This window comes from Oryx dammah, unplaced genomic scaffold (genome assembly GCF_014754425.2).
Source record: "Oryx dammah isolate SB20612 unplaced genomic scaffold, SCBI_Odam_1.1 HiC_scaffold_2, whole genome shotgun sequence".
NCBI lineage: Eukaryota > Metazoa > Chordata > Mammalia > Artiodactyla > Bovidae > Oryx > Oryx dammah.
Genome location: NW_024070186.1, coordinates 183,690,079 through 183,708,048, shown reverse-complemented (window position 1 = coordinate 183,708,048; position 17,970 = coordinate 183,690,079). Strand labels below are relative to the sequence as shown.

The window sequence follows — 17,970 nt, the reverse complement described above, 5'->3', positions numbered from 1 at the left end:
TTGAGGAGGAAATGTTCATTTAATTGAGTCAGGCTGGAATGTTATACCAGTACAAAAACATCACAAAATTGGCCAGAGTTTCATGTTTATTTGCTAAATACATGCAAGCACTGTGGTTGGCACTGGGAGCCAAGTCATTGGACATAGTTTCCATCTTTGAGCTCACAATCTCACAGCGGGGGCCGCAGTAGGATGTGATGGGGTCCTGGGGTGGGGGGCTGTAGAATGAGGGGGCAGGTGCCTGGGGAAGGCTGAGCCTCAGTGGATGAGGTTGCCCAGGGGGCCCACCCAAACTTTTTTCCCTGTCTTCCCACGGGCACCCTCACTAATACAGTGAAACTGTGTCAAACACCTACTATGTATCTGGTTCTGTGATATCACCAGGGGGTCCCAAGGTGAACAAGACAGCTATGATCCTCACCCTCATGGAGTTCATCGTTTAATTTCAGAGACAGATATGAAGTAAATCATTTAACAATTAACAGATATGATCAGTGCTATGCAGAACAAGTACAGGCTGTGTAAGCATGTATAACATGGGAACCCAACTGAGCTGAGGTTGGGGGGGTGGTGCTGCTCTGCGAAAGTGATGTGTGAGCTGAGAACTGAAGGCTGTTAGGCAGGAGGAATGTGAGAGGAGTCTGAAGTGAGAAGTGAGAAGAGTCTGGGTGAAGGCAGTAAGCCAGGAAGGAGCCGTGCAAGTGAAAAGGCTGGTCACCTCAGGAAGGAAGGTGGGACATTTCTAGAAGAGTCTGGGAGGGAAACATGTGCCCAATTTTGCAGATTCTGGAAGGCATATTAAGGAATTTGGTTGTTAGTCAAAGAGTTTGCAGGAGCAGCGTAGTGACACAGAAGAGATTTGCTCTGGCACGAGAATTAAAAGCTGAGAGGATTCCAGGGAAGGCAGGGCAAGGTTCTGGGGAAGGGGGGGGGTGGTCTGAGGTCCCTGAGGACATCCAGGCACAGGTGGATATGACAGCCTGGAGTGTTACTAGGTCCTGAGATGACCATTTCTCCAAATTTAGATCAGATGTTCTCTTCCAGGGGAGGAAACTAACAGGGGCCGGTGGGAACCAGGACATGTGATGATTCCAAGGCCTCACCTCTGTGACCTTCCTGGCGCATCCCTAAGTGGATCCTTACCACAAGCCTGCACAGGAGGCAGGCAGGAAAGGGCCCGTGTTCAAGATACGGAAACTGATGCTTATGCAGGGGCAGTGACTTGCCCTGGAACACGCAGTGAAATTCAGGTAGAGGTAGGCTGGTACCAGGCACCCCGAGTCTGGTCCTAGGCCCTCTGCATACGGGCTGCACCTCAATCTCCACCACCACTTCCGTCCTCATCCTTCTTCTGGAGGGGCTCCAGGCAGCTTGGGTCCTTGACCTCTTTCTCCAACTCCGGCTGCCCAGCATCTTCTCCAGGGATTTCACTGGAAGCATCTGCATTCGCCTCCATCTTCTCCTTCAGGTTCCGTTTGAAGAAACCAACCTGTAGGAAGACAACACTGGAGTGAACAACGAGCCAGCAGAGCCCTAACTTCTATGCATCCTTCAAATCCCAACTCAAAGGCCACCTCTCTTGAGAGGCCTTCCTGGACTTCCCCAGCCTAGGTTAGACTCCTGTGTTACAGGCTGCAGAGCATGTTCGCATCCATCCACCGTAGAGACTGGGAGCATCTCAGAAGCATGGACCATGTGTGTAGTCTGTGCCTCTGTATCCCAGGGTCTGGCCCTCAATACACGGGAAATTCCTTCTTCTTCTCCCTGGGTACCCAGGTCTAGCTTTGCCAGTGCTTGTTGAGGGATGGGGCAAGTCTTGCTTGCTCTTTAGGCCTCAGCGGGCTTATCTGTAGAAGGAGGAGTAGGCTGAGGCCCCTTCTGGCTTTAACACCCTCTCATCTTGGTGCTCTGCTCCCTGACTCCACTCAGTTCTGCTTTCCACAGCCTGGTTGGGTGCCCGTTCTTTCCAGAAGCTCCTACCTTGTACAGAGCTATGAAAATCAGGAGCAGCAACAACAGCCCCCCAGTTCCACTTAGCACGTAGAGATAGAGCATATCCTTCTCATATACAAGGTCAACCTTCATGACGACCTGGGAGAGGGGAGACAGAAATGCGGGGAGGAAGCTCTTCCCACCCTGGATGCAACGTGTGACTCTGGCCTCAGACCCTAGGTCTTAGCTTTTCCCATCTGGACTGTGTCACGCAGAGCATGGGGCTTGGGCCCAGACCCTCCCTCTCTAGTATATCTCCCACCGCAGCCACTGTAATGAACCAGCAAACCCGCACCTCAGGCCCTCCCTTAAGCCCTTAAAAGGCTTCGCTCAGTCCCAGGATGAAATCCCAACTCAAAGCCTTCTGGAACCTGGCTTCCATTTACTTTTCAGCTATCTCTTCCCTTCTGCTCTGAGCTCTCTGCTCTTATTTATTTTTATTTTTTCCCTTTTTCTGGCCATGCATCACAGCCTGTGGACTCTTCAGTTCCCAGACCTGGGGTCGAACCCATGCCCCCTGCATCGGCTGCGTGGAGTTTTAACCCCTGGACTGCCAGCAAAGTCCCTGAAATTCCTGCTGTTAAACCCACCTCGCCCGCTCTCTCAAAGCTGGGCCCTGCACGTGCTACTCTCTCTGCCCAGAGCACCTTCCCATTGTGCCCCGCCTGCAGGGTAGCGGCCCCTTGGCTGAGCTGCTGTCAAACTCATCCTGGCCTTATGGTTGGTCTGTCTGCCCGCCAGCAGTGGTGGGGAGCTGTGCCAAGGCCAGTGGCTCTGGCTGAGACGAGCTTCTTACGGCACTAAAGCCCCAACCTTCCCCTCCATGGCTTCCCACACTCCCAGCTTCCGCTCTCCTAGCTCTGCCCTGGGGATCCTCCCGCCCCTCTGCTCTGCCCTGTTCCCGGGTCTTCTGAGGAGGCAGAGATACCTGGGCCATGGAGGCGTTGCTCCCGTAGAGGTGAAAGTGCTTGCTGCTGTTGAAGGAGATGGAGAGGGAGCTACAAAGGCTCAACATGGAGGAGGCCTGTGGGAGGCAGGGGTGCAGGAGGGGCAGCTATCAGGCCAGAGGGAAGGGGGACTCGGGACCCCCTGACTTCTGCCCCCCCAGCACAACTCAAGGGGCAGAGGCAGTGGAAGGGTCCTGGGGGGCACGCTGTCTCTACTCCATTCTCTCCTGGAGTGGCCGAACGTGCCGCTTGTTACTGTGGGAAGGAGGTTTTTCCTACCAAGAACTTGTAAGAACCATCTGTGAGTGAGTGAGTGATAGTCACTCAGTCATGCCCGAGTCTTTGAGACCCCATGGACTGTAGCCCGCCAGGCGCCTCTGTGCATGGAATTCTCCAGGCGAGAATAATGGAGTGGGTTGCCATGCCCTCCTCCAGGGGATCTTCCCGACCCAGGTCTCCTGCATTGCAGGCAGATTCTTTACTGTCTGAACCACCAGGGAAGCCCTAAGAACTGTCGGTTGGCCCATGAAAACTGTCCTGCAAATTTTAAACAAATGTTGGTCCTCTTTCATCTGCAACTGTGTAAATGTCAGGGACATTTCCTCAAGACAGAACAACAACAAAAAAAGGCAGGTCTGCAGGAAGAACCCACTTTCACCTCTTGAGGCCAACCCGCCCGCCAACCATCTGGGCCAGTGGGTGCTTCCTACCTTGATCGTCCCCCTCAACTCCACCGTCCCGTTCACTTGGACAAGGATCTCCTGCCTGAAGTCGATTGGGCAGCGGAACTCAGTTCCAAACGAGCAAGGCTGATAGGAAGAAGGAAAGCAGGGGGTCAGAGAGGTCTCTTCCCACCTGGCCCCTGCCCCGCCCCTGCCCCGCCCCTGCTGCAGTTGCTGAGGTCACAGCCGCTACCTCAGCCACATCAGATGGACTCTCCAGATTTCTGGGGATGCAGTTGACTGGAGGCTCCTGGGAAGGAGGAGGCAGGGTCTTCAGTTAGTCCAGAGCTGAGAGGATGCCGGCCCCTTGAGCCCAGACCCATCATTCCTCCCCACCTCGCAGATACCGCCTTGTCTCCTTGGTTCTTGGCAGGTGCAGTCAGTCCACTACCATCTCTACCCACCTCCCGGCCCTCATTCCCTGTCAGGAGCTCCCCCGCACAGACCTGGGTGCCCTTCCCTCCTCTGGGCCCACTCACCATCTGTATGCTCCACCTGTGGGTGATGAGCCCCTCGCTGTGCACCCGTGGTACCCTAACCAAGGCCTCCAGTGAGGGCACGTTGTCATAGTCAGAAGGCTGGATCCTCACCTGGTACAGAAGACAAGGGGCTGCAGAGCCCTGAATGCCACCCCAACTGTCACCCCAGATCCAATCCTCCTTGGCTGGGGCCCAAGGACACCCCTCTTCATTAGGCAGCGGGCCATGGTCAATCACACCCTTACAGCTTGGGTTCTTCTCTGCTTCCTCCATGTAGCTTACCCTTGCCCATCCTGCAAGATACTGCTCAGACATCATCCCTGAAGGTCTCGCTGACTCCCCCACAGCACTTTTGTTCCCCAGAAAGATAGTAAACCATCTGCTTGTGTGTGTGTGTGTGTATCCCCTCTAGACTGTGAGCTGTGTGAGGGCAGGAGCCGGGGATCATTTCACGTGCACTTCATACAGCCATGACACAGTAACGCAGCACATAACCAGCCTCGCAAGAGTTATTTTCTGAATGAGTGAAAGAGGAAGGACATTTAACAAGGACGGATGCAAAAATTATTTGCACAATGCAAGTTGGCAAAGACATTTTGGCAAGTGCACTGGATTTATTTAAGAAACATTTCCTGGGAGTTCACAGGTGGCTTAGTGTTTAGGATTCCAGGCTTTCACTGCTGTGGCCCAAGTTCAATCCCCGGTCAGGGAACTGAGATCCTGCAAGCAGTGCCTTGAGGCAAAAACAATCAAACAAACAAAAACCTCGGTTCTCTCTGAAAGACATGAATTGGATTCTGTACCTGAGAACACAATTAGCAGATCAAATGTCTACATAATTGAATCTTAAAATAAATGAGAATTTTCTATTTCAAAAAACCAAAAAAGCATTATAACATTAAAAATCAATTATGCATGAATGCGTGCTAAGTTTTGCGACCCTATGGACCATAGGCTGCCAGGCTCCTCTGTCCATGGGATTCTCCAGGTAAGAATACTGGAGTGGGTTGCCATGCCCTCCTCTAGGGGATCTTCCCAACCCAGGGATCTAACCTGCATCTCTTATAGTCTCCTGCATTGGCAGGTGGGTTCTTTACCACTAGTGCCACCTGGGAAGCACATATCAATCATACTTCAGTAAAATAAACACAAAAACCACAAATCAGTGACTTCCCTGGTGGTTCAGTGGTTAAGACTTTGCCTTCCAATGTAAGGGATGCGGGTTGATCCCAGGTCAGGGAGTTAAGATCCCACATGCCTCAGGGCCAAAAAGCCAAAACAAAAAACAGAAGCCATATAGTCACAAATTCAATAAAGACTAAAAATGGCCCATATCAAAAAAAATTTTTAAACATAAAAACAAAACTCAAAAAACTAGGTTCTTTCTTAGAGTACTGGGCTCTAGATTCTGAGTTCTTGAGTTCTGTGATTCCAGAAATGATTTATCCAGGGGTGGAAAGGAGCCGATGAGTATGCTGCCACTGGGAGTGTCTCAGGAAAGGATCACAGAAGGTGGAGGGCTGGGGTCCTTTAGGGACAGGATCTAGTTGGTCTCTGCTGCATACTTAGTTCTTAGGATGGGGCTGCGCCTGGCACTTCTAAGGACTCTTTCACATTGAGGTTCATACCTGGTAGATGTGCTTGACATGGTGGATCTTGGGACTCTTGGGGGTGAAACTGATATACAGCGTGGAGTTTTCCTGGCTGTAGAGAGAGGAGCAGCTGGAGATGATGGAGAAGACAGCAAACCAGTCACGCGGGGGGCCCAGGGCTAGGGGAAGCCTTTGAGTTGCCAGCCACTGTTCTAGAAATGGCGCAGGTTCGGTCTCACATCATCCCGACGCTGCTCTGCTGTTGCCCTTTGGAATTCAGTCTCACAGAAGGGGTCGCTCTTACTCAGAGCCCGGCAGTGGGGGACCAGGGCTGGATCACAGAGGGGTGGCCTTTGGAGCTGTGTTCTCCCCACTAGACGTCACCTCGCTGGGGCCTCCGTAGTCCTCTGGACCCCACTGCTCATCTCCTAGAGAACTACGCCAGCCTCTGGACCCCTCCCCACTCCTTCCTTCTAATGACCTTCCTAATCTTGTCATGCATTGCCTTTGAATCCATCAGTGGTTCCCTGGTGCCCACAACGAGTCAGGTCCAGTGTTCCCCCCCAGCCAGACCTGCTTGTTTCCTGGTCTACCTGCCGACCGTTCCCCGCTCACACCTGCCACCTCTGGGCCTGCCCACTCCTTGCTCCCCGGATCGGCCCCACTGTTTGCTGCCTCCATGTTGTCCCCTCCACTTGTCTCTCTGATAACCACGAATGCCTTCCTTCCTGGCCCATATCTGAACCACTTCCACCCTCATTCTCCAGACCCCAGTTCAGGCCCCTGTTCCCCACCAACCCTTCCTTCCAAGTGTCCTCTAATCCACACCATCTTTCCTGACTCTAATTCCATATCACGCCTCAGACAACATCATTGTGTGTGGCATTTATGTTCAAAAGCACCAGGAACGCCGGCTCAGACACCATCCTCGTCCTTATCTCATTCAGATGACTTAAAAATGCCACTTCCCTTTTCTGGCTTCCTCCCCTTTTGGTAAATGAGAAAATCCAAGAAGTGAGCCCTATGGGTCCTTCCTACCACAACATTCTGAGACTCATTTCCTCTGTGTGTACATGAGTTTGGGCTCTCCTACCTGACCATAAAATCTCCGTGGGCAAGGGTCATGGTGAAAACTTTTCTATCTCTTCTAGCTCTGCTGGCCCCGGAGAAGAGGGAATCTAGCACAGCTGGAAGTAGTAAAGAGCTTGGCTGGGGTTTGAAGTCAGACAGACTCAAGTTCAGATCCTGGGGTCAGCGCTTCGTAGTTGTCCACTCTGGGCAAGTTCCTCCCTTCTCTGGGCCTCGTGGTTCATAAGTAAATGGGACAGAGGCAAATGGCTGCCCCATGAGGTATTAAAAGCTCCCAGGGAAGTCCCCAGCTGTGCATCACAGCTGGTGCAGAAGGTGACACCAGGTCAGTAAGTTTCCATCTGACTCAGACTCAGAACTCTCCGAGGGCCTTCGCTCTACAGAGTACTGAAATCTGCTGGGGTTGTGGCTGGAATCAGTTCTTATCGCCCCTGCGCCTCTAACGGGTGGGGGGAGGGGCAGCCCTGGGAGGAAGGCTGGGGCCCTGGGTGGGGAGGCCGAGGCAGGAGGAAAAGGCGGGGTGGCCACTCAGGACTCACTCCTTGGTGAGGATGTTGATGGGGTACATGACAGGGATGCTGGCTGTGTCCGAGTTGTCCTCCAGGAGGCTTGAGTTCTCATTGTCGCTGCAGGGGGCAGGATAGAGGGCAGTGTTAGGAGATGGCTTGGCCAGGACCGTGAGACAGTCCGAGGCCAAGGGAGGGTGGAGACGCGGGTGGGGGTCTGCTCACCAGCTCACATTGGCGTGCAGCTTGATCAAATCCCCCCAGGAGCCTTTCTGCAGCGTATTAAACATCACCTGGATATCAACCTGGCAGGAGAAGAGAGACGTATGAAGAAGGAAGGGGCCTGGGCCTCGGGGGACTGCCTTGGGCCCTCACAGCCCCATGGCCCCACTGCCATAGTCAAAGGAAACTCCCTGGGCTAGGTGCTTCATCCCCACTGTATCGATGAGGATACCGAGGTTCCGAGTGATTAGGTCGTGTGTGTACGGTCACAGTATGTATGACCCAGCCCTGGGTTTCTCCGATTCCAAAGTCCAGCTTCTCAAACACGACACAGGACACCTCTACACACACTCTCTTGGGGGTAGGGAGTGGGGTACACCTGGCCTTGTCAATCCCCTTCCCCAGAGCCAGGAGCTCCCTCCCTCCCCTCCTGAGCTTACAGCCCCTGGCGCTGGGCTCCTGGGGGCTGGAGGCACTCACCATGCTGTCTGCTCCAAAGATGGGAGAGCTCACGTTGCAGGAGAGGGCCCTGCTCTGCAGTATGGCCTCCTCAGGAAGCTCCTCGCAGCCCACAGGTACATGGCTGTGGGGCTGGGGGTGAGACGTGAGAGAAGGAGCTTTTTAGTGGGCAAAGCTAAGGGTTCCCCAAAGGCCACTAACCTCTCAGGGCCCACTTCCTCCCTGCCAGGGCACGTGTAGAGAACGGTCGGGCCAAAGAATCGGGATTCAGTACAAAGATGTTCACTGTAATGACTTCCCTGTGGCCCAGCTTTTAAGAATCCTCCTGCCAATGCTGGAGACGTGGGTTCCATCCCTGGTCCGGGAAGATCCCACTTGCGGGGGGCAAACAAAGCCTGTGAGCTGCAACTACCGAGCTGGTGCTCTAGAACCCACGTCTCAACTCCTGAAGCCCATGCGCCCTAGAGCCTGGGCTTCCCAACAAGAGAAGTCACCACAATGAGAAGCCCGAGCACTGCAACTACAAAGTAGCCCCTGCTTGCCACAACTAGAGGAAGTCCACACACAGCAATGAAGATCCAGTGTAGCCAAATAAATAAATAAAGTTTTAAAAAAGATGTTCGTATATGTATGACTGAGTCCCTTCACTGTTCACCTGAAACTACCACAATGTTTTTCATCAGCTAAATCCCAATACAAAATAAAAAGTTTAAAGTTTGGGAAAAAATAAAAATAAAAAAAAAAGTACTTAAAAAACAAAGATGTTCTCTGCAATACTATTTATCCTAGGGAAAAACTGGAAGCGATCCAACAAGCCAAAGAGAAGCATGGTTCAGTGAATTGAGGTACAATCACAGGAGAGTTAAAACGCTGCTACATTCACACATTCAGCAACCATTTCCAAAATGTATTGGATCCTGGGCTAAGCAGAACAAAACCCTTTATCTTCATGACTATCTGGAAGGGACAGGTCTCAGCTTAGATTGGGAAGAAAGTTAAGACAGGAAATAAGGGTTCAGGCAAGTCGAGTGACTTTCCCACAGTCTCATAATTAGGTAACCTTGGCAGGAATCTGGTAGGAACTTGAACACAGGTCTGTTTAACTCCAGATCTCAAGTTCTTAATCGCTCTACTATGTGTCCCGTAAGGAAGCACTCAGAACTTCCATAGTGGTCCAATGGTTAAGAACCTGCCTGCCAATGCAGGGGACACGGGTTCCAACCCTGGTCCAGGAAGATTCCACATGTGAAGGAGAAACTAAGCCCACGCACCACAACTACTGAAGCCCGCACGCCCTAGAGCCAGTGCTCCGCAACAAGAGAAGCCACCGCATTGAGAAGCCTGCACACTGCCATGGAGAGGAGTGCCTGCTCACCGCAACTAGAGAAAAACCCGTGCGCACCAACAAAGACCCAATGCAGCCATTAAAAAAATAAATAACAATTTTCAAAAAGAAGCAGTGAATGTTGCTGTATAAGAATAACTCAAGCGTCCACCAACAGATGAACAGATCAGCAAAATGTGCTATATCCTTGTGATAAAATATTAGCCTTAAACAGGAATGAAATTCATATGCTATCCCAGGGATGAACCTCAAAAACATTAGGCAAAGGCGAAGAACAGTATGCTAAGTGATACAAAACACAAAAGGACAAACATTATATGACTCAAGGTATACAAAATATCTAGAGATGGCCAATTCATTGAGACAGAAAATAGATTAAAGGTTATCAGTGGCAGAGAGTGGGGAATGGGAGTTATTGCTCATGGGTACAGAACTTTTTTTGAGATGATGGAAAACTTTTTCAGATAGATAGTGGGGATGGTTGCATGGACTGTGAGTGTACTTTTTTCTTGTTGTACACCTTCCACTTATACAGTGCTTTCTGTCAATTATATCTCAATAAAACTGGAATTAAAAAAAAAAACCCAGGCCATTCCTCGAAAACATGTTGGTCACCTTTAGGAGGAAGGTGGCTCCATCTCCCTGAATCTGTGTACTTCTTTTTGGTTCCCAGGTCCTTAAGCCTCTGTCACACTCTCCATCTCATGCGACCTTCTCTCTAATCCCATGACATCCCCAGCTTCACCTCTTGTTGGCAAATCTGAGGCTCACAGAGCATGAACCTTGTATCTTAGGTCTCACAGTTCATGGGTAGCCATCAGGCTGAGAACCCAGACGTGGTCTGAAGACTTCCACCCACATCTTCAGGCTGTCCTGGCCGCCTGGGGCTCCAGGAGGCAGCAGATGCTGCAGGACTAGCCTGGCGCCTGGTCTGTGGGCAGGCCCTGCCCTCTCACTCACCTTGAGCACCTCCACTTTGCGGAATGAGAGTCCCTGGGGGAAGCTCAGGGTGACCTGGACCCAGTAAGCATCTTCTGCTGTGTTCCTCAGTGTCAGCCTCACAGAGAGGCTGGCGGAGGGGGTCAGATGCAGGATTTTGGATCTGAGGGGAAATCAGAGCAAAGTTATGGGAGTCCATGAAAGAAACAGGATCAGAGGTGGAGGCTTTCAGAACTGAGGGATCCGGTAGGCCAGAAAAAAGAAACATAGCAAAATATGCTCCTATGCACAGGCTTTAAGTTTTGCCATCTCCTCTATTCCTGATAGGAGGGCTGCAATGAACCAGCATTTCTCAGAGGAGGAATCTAAGGCCCAGATGACAAATAAAAGTCAGTGTCCATGGGGGTCTTCTGACCGTCACTTCATACAAATACTACTTTCTTTTCTTTTAAAAAGTACTTATATATTTATTTATTTTTGGCTGCTTCAGGTCTTGATTATGGCATGCGGGCTTAGTTGCCCCGAGGCACGAGGGATCTTAGTTCCCTGACCAGGGATTGAACCCAGATTCTTAACCACTGGACCACCAGGGAAATCCACCCTGTGTTCCTTCTATAGCCAGGAGCTGCCTCGGGAAAACATTGGGTGAAACAGGAGGGCCCGGGGGTGGGAAGCCTTACAGACCTCATGTCGGAGAAGGCCAGCTTCAGGTCTGCCTCACAAGTCTTGTCCTCTCCGCAGTTCTTCTCAAAAGGAATCTGAAAGGCCAAGAAGAAAGGACCTAGAGGCTCAGGTCCCCACACCCAGGAGGGCTGGCCCCCACCTCTCTGTCTGCCCCTCTGCCCCTCTTACCTCCTTGGTCTCCAAGTGTGGTGAGGGTTTCAGGATGGGCGGGATGTCCCTGCCCTGCTCAGCACGGAGGAGGGGAAGACAGGAGAAGGTGGTTGAGGCAGCAGAGCTGGAGTGGCTCAGAGCCAGGGCTCAGCTGGGGGGTGGGGGGTGGTTGCATCCCTCCCAGGAGCCAAAGCCTTCCCAGTGTGGGCTCCACCTCCCAACTCAGCCTGAGGCTGTCTGTGCTGCCCTCCTCTGGAGGCAGCTCCTCGAGGGAGGCTCAGCACGTGTGTCCACTTCCCATCCTGGCCAGGAGATCTGGGCCTTGACCATGCACTCCCCTAGCTTCCCCCAGCCCACCTTCTCTGCTCGCAGGAACAGCTGGTTGCACAGCATCTAGGCTCTTCTGCTGCGGAATAGCTCTTCCTGTGGTTCTTTTGTGTGAGTCCCACTTCCCTTCTAGAATAGCTCTCCAGCTCTTATCAGATCAAGGCCAGTTTTTTCAATGTTTCTAGAATTTCTGCTTGGGACCAGACTCCCATGTGCATGCATGCTCAGTCTCTTCAGTCATGTCCGACTCTCTGTGACCCTGTGAACTGTAGCCCTCCAAGCTCCTCTGTCCATGAGATTCTCCAGGCAAGAATACTGGAGTGGGTTGCTATTTCGTCCTTCAGGAGATCTTCCCAACCCAGGGATCAAACCTGAGTCTCTTATGTCTCCTGCACTGGCCACCTGGGAAGCCCCCAGACCCCCACACAGCAGAGAACAAAACAGACACCCTGCCCTTCCTCCCAGTCCGGTGAGAGAAAGGGCCAGGCACCCTCAAGCGTGAGGGTGGGACAAGTACAGGATGTGTTTAAAGGGTGTAGAAGGGGACTCTCCCATGCTTGGAGATCAGGGAAGCTTCCTGAAGGGATGGCATCACAACTGAAATATAAAGGATGAGGAGGAGGGAGCCAGGTGAAGAGGATGGAGAGAGAGGAAGAAAGAACAATTTACACCGAGACCAAGGACAGAGAGACTGCCCGTGTAAGGTTCAAGGAGCGGAGAGGTGCTCAGACCGGCTGGGGTGCCACCTGTCAGGAGGTGTCCAGATGCAGGGTCCAAATCCCCCTGACCTTACAATTCATATTAGGCAGTGGAAGGTAATGGGGTCACAGAAATGTTTTATGGGTGATCATCTGTATGTTCTAGAGAAGACTCCAGCCTCCTCGACTTCTGAGCCACCTGCCAAGCAGCCTCTGACTCTTCCTTAAAGGCAGGGGTCCTGGCATTCTCTGCTGAGTGCTTTCACCTACCCTCAACATTCACACACAAATTATTCCCACCACCCACCAGAAACTACAGTCAGTCCCCAAAGGGGCATCGAGGGCCTCTGTCTTGCTCAGTTGTCCTGACAGAAGCTAAGCCCACCTTCTCATTGTCTCCAAAATTAAAACCATGCCTCTCTTCCCCACAAAGTCCACTCATTCTGTGAGATCCAGAACCAATGACAGTTCCCCCAGGAAGCCTTTTTGACAACTGTGACCTCAGGTCTCTTTTTAACCCTGAGTTGCCACCCCACACAGTTTGCCTTTTATTTAAAATTAGTACCAGTGGGAGAAACTGCTGGTTGTCCCTATACATCCTGAGTGCGTGGCAGGTTGGGGAGTGGGGCACTGGCAAAAACCACAAGAGGGTCGCCATGCTTAGCAGTCATCATGCTCCAGCTCTGAAGGGGCCCACAAGGCTGGGACTCACGTCAGAGAAGAGACAGTCCCGGAGTAAGACAGAAACTGCTTGTGCCGGGGGCGGGGGGTTGGGGGTGGAATCCAGGGGTCTTGGCTGGTGGCTCAGTGGTGAAGAATCTGCAGCCAGTGCAGGAGACAGGGGTTCGGTCCCTAGTCCAGGAAGAACCCCCAGGCTTTGGAGCAACTAAGCCACAACTATTAAGCCTGTGCTCTAGAGCTTGGGAGCCACAACTGCTGAGGCCCATGTGCCTGCGCCCTGGAGCCCATGCTCTGCAGTAAGAGAAACCAGTGCAAAGAGAAGCGTGAGCACCACAGCTAGAGAGTAGCCCCCGCTCGCTGCAATTGGAGCGAAGCCTGTGCAGTGGCAAAGACCCAGCACAGTCATAAATAAAAAAATAAACAGCTTTGGCTGGGTCTGTAATCAACCAAGAATATTCCTTAAAAAAAGAAAAATCCTCATCTTCAGGCTTCCAGGCCCAGGTTCCTTCCATCAGACTCTGCTCCCTTCCAACAGAAGCTAAACCAGTGGCTGAGTGTTAAGGATTTCAGAAGAGGAAACCAGGCTTTCGGCGCTGGGCAGGGAGCATGTGATCGGGTAGACAAAGATAGACAGGGTTTTCCTCTTCTTTTCCATAACAAGGACACCCCAGTGAGGCTCTGCGGGAACTACCTGCCCTCAGTGGAGTACCCTTTGGCAAGGCTGATCAATGTGCCCTGTTCTTCCACAGATAAGGGATGGTCCTAGGCCTTCTCGTGTTCTCTCCCTGGAATTTGCATCTCTCAGACATTCGCCTCCTGTTAGAAGCCTAATGGGGCTTCCCAGGTGTCCCAGGGGTAAAGAATTTGCCTGCCAATGCAAGAGACGCAGGTTCAATCCCTGGGTCGCGAAGATCCCCTGGAAGAGGAAATGGCAACCCACTTCAATACTCTGGCCTGGGAAATCCCATGGACAGAGGGGCCTGGCAGGTTATACAGTCCATAGCATTGCAGAGTCAGATACAACTGAGCAAGAGAAGCCTAATGAAGTCTGAAACTGACACTCTTGAGACACTGGGAGAAGATTCACAGAAGGGGCCATGCCCTGGGCAGTCCATCTGTTATTTTTTCCTCTTGAGAGGCCCTAGAGACTCTACCCACTCTGGTCCCCCATCTTGCCAACCCCAGTTTTCCGAATGTCTTTTAAGTACAAAACTCCCATAGACTCCTTCCTGCTTAAGTAAGCATATTTCATTTCTACTGCTTGAATCCAATATACTACAATCCTGCCAAATCAAATTTCTATTCTCCCCTGTTTACTATCAATTCCCCCAACTCATCTGTTCTTACCGCCCTTGGGTCCCTCGGTGTCCCTTCTTCCTCCCAGAGAGAGTAACTTAGGGAGACGTTGATGGGAGAGATGAGATCTTGAATGCATATCTGAGGACCACAAGAATACACCCCTTGTCAAGAGTTTAACCTTTACAACACTTCCAGTGAAAGACATGCCTTGTCCGTACTTTATAAATGAGGGAATTCCAGCAGCTAGTTGTCTGAGAACTTACCAATGGGAATATGTTTACTACACATCGGGTGTTTGTGAAATGCCTGACTTGCTTTTCTGTCAGTGTCCATCCCTCAGCCCCAATTCCAAGGCAGATATCAGCCATCAACCACAGTGCTTTTCCTCCCTGAGTCCTAACAGAAGCCCCCAGATCTTTGTCAAACTCGTCTAGGCAACAACTATCAAAGTTTGCACAAAGAAAAAATACTCTGGAATAACCAGAATATCTTAGGTCCTTGAGAACAGGAGTGGGTCTTAGTCTTTTTAAAAAATTAATTAATTTGGACACCTTGGGTCTTAGTCATGGCACCCAGGATCTTTAGCTGTGGCATGTAGGATCCCTAGTTCTTGGACCAGGGCTTGAATCTGCATCCCCTGCATTGCAAGAGGGATTCTTTTTTTTTTTTTTTAATTTATTTAATTGTGCACTTTATTTCTACTATTATTTTTTAAAATTTTTTATTGAATGATAATTGCTTTACAGAATTTTGTTGTTTTCTGTCAAACCTCAACATGAATCAGCCATAGGTATACATATATCCCCCTCCCTTTTGAACCTCCCTCCCATCTCCCACCCCCCTATCTCCCCTCTAGATTGATACAGAGCCCCTGTTTGAGTTTCCTGAGCCATACAGCAAATTCCTGTTGGCTATCTATTTTACATACAGTAGTGTAAGTTTCCATGTTACTCTTTCCATACATATCACCCTCTCCTCCCCTTTCCCCATGTCCATAAGTTTATTTTCTATGTCTGTTTCTCCATTGCTGCCCTGTAAATAAATTCTTCAGTACCATTTTTCTAGATTCTGTAATATGTGTTAGAATATGGTATTTATCTTTCTCTTTCTGACTCACTTCACTCTGTATAATAGGTTCTAGGTTCATCCACCTCATCAGAACTGACATGCATTCCTTTTTGTGGCTGAGTAATATTCCATTGTGTATATGTACCACAACTTCTTTATCCATTCATCTGTCGATGGGCATCTAGGCTGCTTCCATGTTCTAGCTATTGTAAATAATGCTGCAATGAACAACGGGATACATATACCTCCTCAAGGTATATGCCTTCAAGGGTGATTCTTAACCACTGGACCACGAGGGAAGTCCACAGTCTTGGTCTTTTATGTTATTATTAATACCAGTGCCTGACACTTCGGAGACATTCAGATTATACTTAGGTAACATTTCCCCCAACCTGAAGAGGTAGGTATCATTATCCTCAAATTATACACAAGGAAAATGAAGTATAAAAAGGTGACACATTTCCCTAAGGACCAGAACTAGGGAGTGAACCCAGACCCTTCCAACTCCCAAGCCTAAAGTCTTTCTATGATGTCACAATGCCTCTTCTCTGGCTAATTTCTGTTTAAAATGTCTAAATTCTAAGGTGGGGATTTGAAGTATGAGACAGACAAGCTCTGAATGAAGTAAGATTGTCAGCTGATAATTGTTGAAACCAGGAGATGGATATTTGGGATTTCATTGAACTGTTTTTTCTACTTTTGTATGTCCAAAATTTCCCTTAATAAAAAAGTAAAAACAAACTTACACACCAATTTTATACTCAGTCTCTTATGAAATACTTAAGAGACCAGGATAAAATCTAGTATCAATCCTATTTCACACAGGATGGTTGTCAGCAAACTGAATTTGGATATTTTAGCAATTAAACTAATAACTTAAAAAAATTCTTTTGGGGATGGATGCTAATAATAAATGACCATGTATACCTGGAAAATAGTGACACACCGCCATGCCTGAATATTCCATAGGACTACATATTCTGTAGCCATTAAAAATAATCTGGGGATTTCTCTGGCAGTCCAGTGGTTAAGACTCTGAGCTTCCAATGCTGGGGGTAAGAGTTTGATCCCTGATTGATTGGGGAACTAAGATCCCACATGCTGCTCGGTATGGCTCCCCCCCAGAATCAATAAATCTGAAAGCTAGACTGCGGCATTGATATACAATATGTGAATAGAGTATGGGAAAAACGGTAAGCATTTTACAGTTGTAGTCATGTTAAAAATGCCTGTGGATGTGGATTAAGGACGCTAAGATAACATGCTGAAGGTATAGTTACTACTATGGTACAAAGAGGAAATGGTAGGACTGGGAGATCAAGGTGACCTGTGACCCTCACTGGACAATGATGGAGCTGAGCCTGGCACCGGGGCTGCCTCCTGCTGTGGTCAGCTCATCCACCCCTCCCCTGCCCCAAGCAGCCTTGCTGGCTCCTCACCGGGAAGTGGAACCAGAACATAAAGCAGGATTTGACAGAGGTGACAGCTGTGTTCCCGTTGAGTTCGTGTTTCCCTCCTGGGAACAACCCCCGGCTTCGGGTCCGATGGCCGTCCAGCTGCAGAGTGTAAGTGAGGTTGGCAACCAGGTGCCCTGGTCAGGGTGGAAAGGCAAGAGGTGAGTGGTGGCAGATCCTGGGGCCAGGGGCTGGGATTGGGGGCCACCCAGAGGACAGCACTGACCTTGGAAGGTGGAGATGAGAGACTTGACCTGGAAACAGACTGTGATGTTAACGCCTTCCTTCTTCTGGTTGCTGGTGGAATAGGAGCACTCGACTTCACGTACTGGGATCTCGGCCGGGGAGAAGGACACGCTTGTGATGATGTCTACCACAGGCCGGGAGCTGCAGGGCAGGAAACAACCAACACTCTGCCTTGGCCTCAGCTGCCACCCCCAATCAGACCTGGGGCTCCAGCAGAATCCAGAGGACTTGCTTTCCCTACTGCAGACCTCACTGTCATTGTCTCTTTGCAACAACAATAATAATGATCATTCATTAGGGCTCCCCATAATGATAATTCACCTTACCAGCCTTCTGACCTATTTTCCATACAGTGAGTTTCTAAAGAAAGGAGTCAGGGAAATCCCTGGTGGCTCAGTGGTTAGGGCACCAAGCTTTCACTGCCAAGGGCCCAGGTTTGATCCCTGGTGGGGGAACTAAGATATTGTACTACTGCAATGCCAGTAATCTTGCAAGGATGCCCCATGATATTCAGAGTAAAATCCAAACTTTTCACTGTCTTTTCATACCACCTGCCTCTTCAGTTTTACCACCTACCACGCTGACCCTCTTTCAGTTCCTTACCCTCTTTCAGTTCCATCACACTTGTGGGTTTTTTTTTTTAGTAATTTTTAAAATATCTTGGCCCGACTTATTTATTTATTTTTACATTGTGGCCTCAAGGCATGTGGGATCTTAGTTCCCCAACCAGGGATCAAACCTGTATCCCTTGAAGTGGAAGCTTGGATTCTTAACCACTGGACCACCAGAAAAGTCTTGACATGTCATACTTTTGCCTGCCTTATAGCCTTGGCACCTCCTGGGCTTTCAACATAGAAAGAGCTTATCCCAGATTTCTGCAAGCCTGGCTCTTTCTTATCTTTCAAGTCCCAGCTCCTCAAACAGGCCTTTCTTGGCCATCCAACCTATCATAGTTCTCCCCTGCTATTCTCTCTCACAGAACCCTGTTCATGTCCCTAGTGGCACTTACCACAGTTATAGTTACCTATTTATTTTACTTTTTTATATGTTCCCCTCCACCCCATACACCCT

At 50.1% G+C, this 17,970-nt stretch overlaps 1 protein-coding gene and 1 long non-coding RNA gene across 4 annotated transcripts in view; one reads left to right on the top strand and one right to left on the bottom strand.

The window, feature by feature from the left end:
• The window catches only part of ITGAL (integrin subunit alpha L), a 42,711-nt gene continuing 24,741 nt past the window's right edge, over positions 1–17,970 (bottom strand). Inside the window, exons 16-31 of one of the 3 annotated variants that reach the window (XM_040258467.1) lie at positions 16,880–17,040; positions 16,636–16,790; positions 14,180–14,266; positions 11,145–11,201; positions 10,977–11,050; positions 10,314–10,455; positions 8,030–8,140; positions 7,553–7,632; positions 7,361–7,447; positions 5,769–5,844; positions 4,141–4,251; positions 3,855–3,911; positions 3,650–3,748; positions 2,921–3,016; positions 1,981–2,091; positions 1–1,489 (exon numbers count right to left, since the gene is read on the bottom strand). In XM_040258467.1, the coding sequence (XP_040114401.1) occupies positions 1,316–1,489; positions 1,981–2,091; positions 2,921–3,016; positions 3,650–3,748; positions 3,855–3,911; positions 4,141–4,251; positions 5,769–5,844; positions 7,361–7,447; positions 7,553–7,632; positions 8,030–8,140; positions 10,314–10,455; positions 10,977–11,050; positions 11,145–11,201; positions 14,180–14,266; positions 16,636–16,790; positions 16,880–17,040 (1,678 nt within the window). In that variant the 3' untranslated portion in view covers positions 1–1,315. Of the gene's footprint in view, positions 1,490–1,980; positions 2,092–2,920; positions 3,017–3,649; positions 3,749–3,854; positions 3,912–4,140; positions 4,252–5,768; positions 5,845–7,360; positions 7,448–7,552; positions 7,633–8,029; positions 8,141–10,313; positions 10,456–10,976; positions 11,051–11,144; positions 11,202–14,179; positions 14,270–16,635; positions 16,791–16,879; positions 17,041–17,970 lie in introns of all 3 variants that reach the window. The other 2 variants (XM_040258456.1, XM_040258475.1) reach the window with 2 other exon arrangements.
• LOC120877469 lies at positions 8,036–9,251 on the top strand. Its single transcript, XR_005724353.1, has 3 exons — positions 8,036–8,124; positions 8,798–8,853; positions 9,157–9,251. It is a non-coding gene; the product is annotated as an uncharacterized LOC120877469 (long non-coding RNA).